This window comes from Pagrus major, chromosome 5 (genome assembly GCF_040436345.1).
Source record: "Pagrus major chromosome 5, Pma_NU_1.0".
Taxonomy (NCBI): domain Eukaryota; kingdom Metazoa; phylum Chordata; class Actinopteri; order Spariformes; family Sparidae; genus Pagrus; species Pagrus major.
The window spans coordinates 36,602,926-36,610,526 of NC_133219.1; the positions used below are offsets into that span (position 1 = coordinate 36,602,926).

Here is a 7,601-nt window from a genome sequence, read left to right on the forward strand (position 1 = left end):
ACAAAACTGAACTGTTAAACAGATCTGTGCTAACATCTCATTAACCTGGTAAACTGGAGTTTTTTTTGAAAATTTCCTGCAGAGGAAGGAAAGCTAAGGGGTTATCATAAGTTATTTTACATGCTTACTTTGGAGTGAGCATGTACCACCTCCACATTGATCCTTTCTTTCCTTCCAGGTCAGGTAATGGTGGAAATGGAGGTGGTGGAGGCTCTTTCCTTTCCTACCTGCAGGAACAGTCAGGCCCAGGATGGATCCCTGTCACTGACCCTACACAGGCCTGGGTGGGCAGTCAGCCTAAACCCAGACAGGCTATGGACACCATGATGTCTTCAGTATGTAACGCCGTTGACGGAGACCAGTCCCACGTGTCCCAGGAGGCCTTGCTTCAGCCTGTGAGGGACATGGGGCACTCGGAGATCTTACGGGGGCACTTCCGTGGTACCCAGCCGTTTGAGAAGGGTTTGGGCTTCCCACACAGGGTACCAGAGCTGAGGGCCTGGGACGACGTGCGCCTGAAGGGCCAGGTGAGTGTGATGCTCCTTTCTACAGCAAACAGTATGGTGAGCAGCATTCGGTGGTTACTCTGGTGGTATACTGCCCCCTACTTGTTTGGAGCAGCCTTCAAATTCTGACACATTGCACCTGTAATAATAATAATGAGGCAAAGAGACTACAGCCATGCTAGCAGCTCTGTCAGGCTGTATTGAGGCCACAGTTATTGCAGTTTATCCTGAGGGGGATATGAATATGTGCGCCGCATTTTATGGCAAACCACAAATGTCAAGCTCGTAGTGGCACTAGGGGAAAGATCAGGTCAGCAGTCTGGGCTAAAGTGGTGGAAGAACGACATTGCCATCCATGTAGCTATGTTGCTATCATGACTAGAAATCACTGTGATTTCTATATGTGGAATTTAAATATGAATTAGCGAAGATTCAACCTACATGTAGCAGGGAAGAGCCGAACAGATAAGACATCAAGCAACCTTAAAGTCAGACTTAGAGTTCAGATCCGTATCAAATTATTCATGATAGATTCTGAACAACATGCAGCCAACAAACAATCAAACACTGACACACACACACACACCCAAACACACAGAGGCTCGGGCCCCAAGATGGGCACAAACAGCAACATGTCCAGCCAAATATAGCAGGCATTCTCACCGTCCCGCTCATGTTACGTGATCCTCGCCCGAGTCATTCCCACGTGTTAACTTTTCTGGAACGACACCACCGCAATCAAACTGTAAAGGACGATCTCAGCTGGGAAAGTGTGTGAAAGCAGAAATAGACTTGTTGTTTTTAGAGGTTTTGTCAGCCTGTCGTTGTATATGGTTCATAATCCTGAAGCTTTCTGTATGATGCATAATTGTGACGTACTTTTTGAGGAAATGTTTCTACTAAGCTGTGTGAGTGAGAAATAGTTTGTAGTTAAAGTACCTGAAGGAAGTCAGGGCTGAGGTTTGTTAGTGCTCTTATCACTCACACCCTGGAGAAGCCAGAGGTATTTAAAGCCCACCGGTCACATGGTCAGAAAGAGAGAGAGGTGGGAATAGAAACCTCCCAAGGTTGCTTTTGCTTGGATTTGATGTCACTGAGGGGGGATACTCCTGACCCGACAGAGGGAAGGAGAAGGAATAGAGACCCGTGGAAAGGGCCCGCTGCCCCGGCTAGTGGAGGACGGACATGAACTGAAGGACTGAACCAGTGGCAGAAGGCTGCAGCTGTTACCTTTTTCTCTCAGCTGAGAGAAGCGCGGCGTGGGGAAGTAGGAGCCACTGACGGCTGAAGGAGCGTGTTGTCGTTTTTTGGCTTGTTGATTTCAAAAACGTGGGGCGATGTGGGCCCTGGTGACAGAGCTCCTCTTCAGCTTCGTGCTGCTTGCTTTCCTGGTCATCAGCTGTCAGAATGTCCTCCACATAGCCAGCGGCTCCGTGCGGTCCGTGCTCACCTACATCCACGCTCAGCTGGACCGCGAGCTCGGCGAGGTCGAGGGGGTGGCTGACGAAGAGGAGAACGTCACCACCAGAGTGGTCCGCCGTAGAGTCATCCTCAAGGTACAGAGAGAGAGAGGACAGAGCCTGGTCGAGGAGACGTTTGGAAAAATTATTTCACAGGCTGGGAAACAACAATCACAGGAGAGAGAATGAGGAAATAATGCAGTATTATATGTAACAAGGGTAAAAGATGTGACGTGAGTGGAGAGACTGAGGACAGTGTTCAGGACAATGACTCCTATAATTAGATTTTTCCAACAAATAAATGTGCAGATGTGGCTAAGTATATCTCCTCCTGTTATGGATGTAAATAGATTGTCTTGGGCTCGACAAGTTTGGACTCCAGTTCTATTAAAAAGCCTTCTGGACTCTTTGGCATTTTCTCCTGCTGTATGTCCGACTCTGTCACAGTTAACACGACTGTTAACAAGTGTAATCAGGTCTACACGGACTCGACTCACCCTTGTTCTCACTTCTCCAGCTATAGGAATGTCCTTGAGCTTATAAATAGCTGTGTAGACCCACTGTGAATAATTAGGGGCTACAACAGCATTGTCATGAACTGGTGCCATAAAGAAACATTTGTAAAATCCCAACTGTTGCTTCCACAAACATCCCTCTGACCCCTCACCCATCTGTCGCTCATCTGCTTCCCTGTGTTTCCAATTAGCGGAGAGGTTTATGGCACGCAAGTAATTACGCTGCAGCGACAGCTATTCTAACATGCCGAATCCATAATTTACTGGGTGCTAATTTTAATGTCCACCAGCCTGACTTTACTTAACTTTTTATGCTTTGGGAAAGTCATGTCTTTGTAGGAGTCACAGAAGTTATTTAAGGGTATGAATGTTGTTTTTCTGTCCACAGGGCGATGAGGTTGAAGATCTTCCCGGGGAGCAAGTGAGCGAGGAGCAGTTCACGGATGAACATGGAAACATTGTCACAAAAAAGGTCAGCCATCTCATCTGCATTCTTAAACTGGGGTTCACTTATTGTTTCCTTTGTGTCAGTGTCAAAAAAACTCACCCATGATCGCTCCACAGAATGATTATTAAATTAATAATCATGAGAAAGTTCATCAGCATTCATTGCACTGTAGATTTGATATTTGATCCCAGAAAATAGATTTCACTGTTATTTAAACATCATTTCTTTATATGTCACCAACTCTGTCTTTTCACTGCCTTATTCCCACTCTCTGCCTCCACCCATCACTCTCTCCCACCCTCCTGTCCTGTGTGCGTTTGTGATAGATTGTGCGTAAGGTTGTGCGCAGAGGGAAGGGTTCAGGTGAGGAGGGGGTTCAGGAGGTGAGCGTGGAGGGTTCTCTGCAGGACGCCAACGAGCTGGAGGTTGATGCTGAGCAGTTCATTAACTACGCCATCCTGGGCCGGGACAGCAGCAAGGTGGGCTTCTGATCTGCAGGCAGCTCTCTGTTGGCCCGCGAGGCCTTGCAACACCCTGAGGCTCCCCTTCTGTTATTAGCTAGGATGTGCGGGGGGAGCGCTTAGAGCGCAAATGGACTGAATCGGATCAGATTTACGCAGCTGAACGACGTCCATGTAGTAGCAAGCTTGTGGTAGACAGGAGAGAGGGTCTCGTCTCATCCTTAACCTGCATGAGCTTCACTACGATAGGCTGAGAACAGTTTGTGTGTGTTTGTTCTCAGGATCTGAAAAGTTGTATTATTTATTGATCTAGTGACGATGGGTGCAAAGTTTGGTTAGTTAATTGTTTGATTGCTGACCTTCTGTTCTCCACCCAAATATTATCGCCTCATGTTCATCTTCTGCATGCAAGAGAGAACCAATGAGTCCACTCTGCTCTGGTTGCTTTGGGTGAAGTGCTCACAGTTCATCATTTTAGTCACCACTAAGCCTCACCTACACGTCATATGTTTGTTTTCATGCACTTTAATAGACTGAATGAACTGACTGTGGCTCTTTGCAGTGGCTATATTTTTCTGCCCCCCCATCAGTCATCTCAACGACTGACTGTGTTTTTTGCCTTCATTAAAGTTTATAGACCTTCAACTGTGACTGTGTGCTGTATCACTCAAAACCTGCAAGGCTCTCTGAATCAGAGCTGCGTCAAGTAGTATTTACAATCACGTAACTTTTTGCCGAGTAGTGGAGGATTGGGGTTTAACACATCGAGACAATTCAAAACTTTGGGTGTTGTCTCATGTGGTCAGATCCCAGCCATCTGAATATAAAGATCTCATGTGTTTGCAGATAGTATTTGACACAGTTCTGCTCTGAATCCCAAAGACTGTAGATGTTTCTGATGCCCTCTTATCTTCAACTGTCTTTCCAACTGCCACCCATCACTCCTGTCCTTTCTTTACTGTTTATACATAATTTCTTTCTTTTTTTCCCCCCTCTTTCCTCTCCCTTTACCTATTTGTCTCACTTTTCTATTACATCTCTTTACATCTGTTGTTTGTCCTCATGGCACTATTTCCTTCCTCTGTTCTCCCATTTCTGTTCCTTCTTCATTTTACCCTCCCCTACTAACATCCCCCCCCCGCCCTCTTGTTCTGCTCCTGTCATCCAACCTCTTCTCAATCCTCGCCACCTCGTCTGCCGCCAACCCCTCCCCACCCCCTGATGTAGCCCGATACTGTGGATGTGAAGAAAGGTGCTCAGATAGTGAAATGTGCCAGTCTGCGGAGAGTTAAGCAGTGAGGCAGACTGAGTGCTGCGTCCCCGCAGGTACGGGACTGACCCACAGTGCCTCGTCTGACCTGTGGGCTAGACCATTTAATCCAGTCTCTCTGGATTAAATGCATCTGAATGTACTTTTAATTCAGTACTAATGACATGTAATGTGATGCTGGCACAGCAAAATGACACTTGAATCTTTAGTTTAACAAATGGTTAAAGTAGAAATGACACATTTTGCCCACAGAGTACAAAAATACAAAAGTAAAAACACTCTTTACTCAAGGAGAAGTGTAAAAAAAAGAAGTAGAAGTACTGATTCAACTTCTTTAAATAGAAGTAAGGAAGTACAGGCTCTGAGAAGTACTCAATATCCATAATATAAAAGTATCCATATGAAGGACATTTCTGTGCAAACCTAACAGAACCTCATGTCATATTAATATAATTCAACGACTATTAAACTTAAAGGTAGAATCGGTAGGATTTGTCATAGCTGTTTGTAAATGCACCAGAAAGATAGTTGATATGTTGACTCTCATTCCCAGGACATCAAAAACAGCCATTTTGTGTTGGTAGAGCGTTGTAAACAATCGATAATCAATTATTCCCCTCAAATGCATCAAAACTAAAATAACGAGCCGGTTATGAAAATGTGAGGAGGAGAAAGTTTAGATAACTGTGTTAAAAGTACTTGTAGAGAGTAAAAGTGAAAAGTTGTCAGAAAAATAAATACTCATGTAAAGTACAGATACCTGAAATCTACTTAAGCACAGAAACAAAGTATTTGTACTTTATTATTTCCCACCTCTGAGTTTTAGTCTTTATTAATACAGGTGATAAGGAGTAAGAATCCATATAATCCTTCCTGAGTTGCAGAAAGTACAAATCTATTTCTTCCAGTTTTTACATCCTAAACTATATAAATTTAAGATGTACTGACTTATATTTGTGAATTACAGCGAATACATAACTAAACGTATCGCGCACAGAGTAGATTTGTGTTTGTTTAGATGTATCCATTTCCCCACAATATGTAATTTATCTACGTTCCTGTGCTCAAAATGTCCCACTGTGCAGAATAAATGATTTCAGGCATTCAGTTTATTTCCTCATGCATGTTGTGACAAGCTGGAAAAAGGGTTGGCACAATGTGCACTCAGCAAAACAACCGACCCCAAAAAGGATCTTGTTATGTGACAGCTGTCAAGGTCAAAGCTGCTGCGAGGCCAGTTGTCCCGTGAATTGCTTATCCGGCGCCGCTGTACTGTGTGTGTGTATGTGTGTGTGTAGCGTTTGTGTTTGTATGTGTGTGTGTGCTTGACTTGCCCTTTCTAACGTAAAGGCCATGACATTCCTGAGATTACTGATATTTCAAGCGACCCACTGCTGAATATTAAATCACTTTTGCCAACCGTTTTTTGCCTGAACACTTCTGCAGTACTAATGTGTTGTTGTTAGAGAGCGTTATAATCAAATACAGAGAGGGACTGAGTGACGTATAAGAATCATTTGAAGGTGGACAGTTTAGCCGAGGAGTATACTCAAAAACACTCATGTGTGCATCGACTTACTGCAGCTTGCATGTTTGTGCTTTTCTTATTTGTAGCAAGACGAACGCGTTGCTAACTCTAAATCAGCGTGTTTTCCGTCTCTCCGCAGAGTTCTCCGCAGGATTCAACCCCTTCACCAAAACCATCCTACATGGACACATGACCAGCAGCAGCTGACAAGGAGGAAGAACACACAAAAAATGGCTGACAGACAGAAATGAAGTGCAACAGACACCAACGCTATGACAACCACAGCGGATACCGGATGAAGGATATGGATTTACTTGTAGTTTTTATTATCTTTTTTTTTAAAGAAACCGTGGAAAAAAAAACATCTACTACTAGGCTAGAAGCATGATTTCGTATAAAACAAAAACCAAACACAAACAAAAAAAAAACACAAAAAAAAACTAGCAACCAAAACGTGCTTCCTGTTATCTGTATCAGCATGAGTGACTGCTGCCGCATGGCCTGTCTTTAACTACAAATACTGAGGGAATACAAGGGGAGGGTAAGAGGGTGGGGAGGGCTGGGGAGGAGACACACTGTGCTGTGTGGGACAGGCATGCAAATGTGGGGTATGGTCCGTTACTGGGCCGTTTTCTGAACCGACGTTTATCAGTCAAAAAAGGGAGATTAAAATACTGAGAATTACATAATCTCTAGGCAACAGGTTCCTTCCCCTCTCCCTGCCACACTCTTCCAGCTAAGAGCATCACAAACTAGTTTCCAAACCTGTCCCAGTGCTCTCAAAGTCCAGTAAAGCTACAAATATCACCCAAGGATATCGGTGTTGTACATAATATGCACTAAAATGCTCTACGTGACTGTGTGTTACGTGTGTTGTTTATGTTCTAAGATCCCTCTGCGATGCCACTGATGCTGCTGTTTCAGGTACATAAGAGTTTCCTCCCCTGTTTTTCTCGTTTTGGTTCGTTCGGTCTGAACCTATATATTCTTCTATATATCTTGAGATCTTTGTGGGTGCAAGAACATGCAAATGTCGTGTCGCTCTGCCTGTTTTAAACGTCGGATTTTTGTGTGTCAGGTTGTTTGTTTCTTTGTGCTTTTCATGTGCTTTTCGCCCTTTGCTTTTTGACATGTCAAACTGTAGAGGGAAGACATACTGTAAGTCATTTACTGTACCGTGGGGTGTTTTCTGAGCTTTGGGAGGCAGGTTTCTGCAGTGAACCTGCCTCCCCGACCTTCCCTCGGAGTGGTTTGCCTTGTGGTGGAGGGTGACAGTGAGACATAGGGTGAGTGACGAGAGATTAACCCACTCTACCATCCCTTCTTTTCGTCCCCCAGTGTGCTGTATCATTGTGAGGTTATGTGTTAATCAGATGTCTGTCTGAGCCATAATCCCAATGCCAGTCTTCACTC

The 7,601-nt window shown here is 44.4% G+C and overlaps 1 protein-coding gene across 1 annotated transcript in view; it reads left to right on the top strand.

Moving 5' to 3' along the window:
- ank1a (ankyrin 1, erythrocytic a) overlaps positions 1-4,689 on the top strand; it is a 105,036-nt gene extending 100,347 nt beyond the window's left edge. The window contains exons 42-45 of the mRNA XM_073467208.1: positions 179-527; positions 2,870-2,953; positions 3,256-3,408; positions 4,618-4,689. Coding sequence (XP_073323309.1) covers positions 179-527; positions 2,870-2,953; positions 3,256-3,408; positions 4,618-4,689 — 658 coding nt within the window. The remainder of the gene's footprint in view (positions 1-178; positions 528-2,869; positions 2,954-3,255; positions 3,409-4,617) is intronic.
- Positions 4,690-7,601: the final 2,912 nt, after the last annotated feature.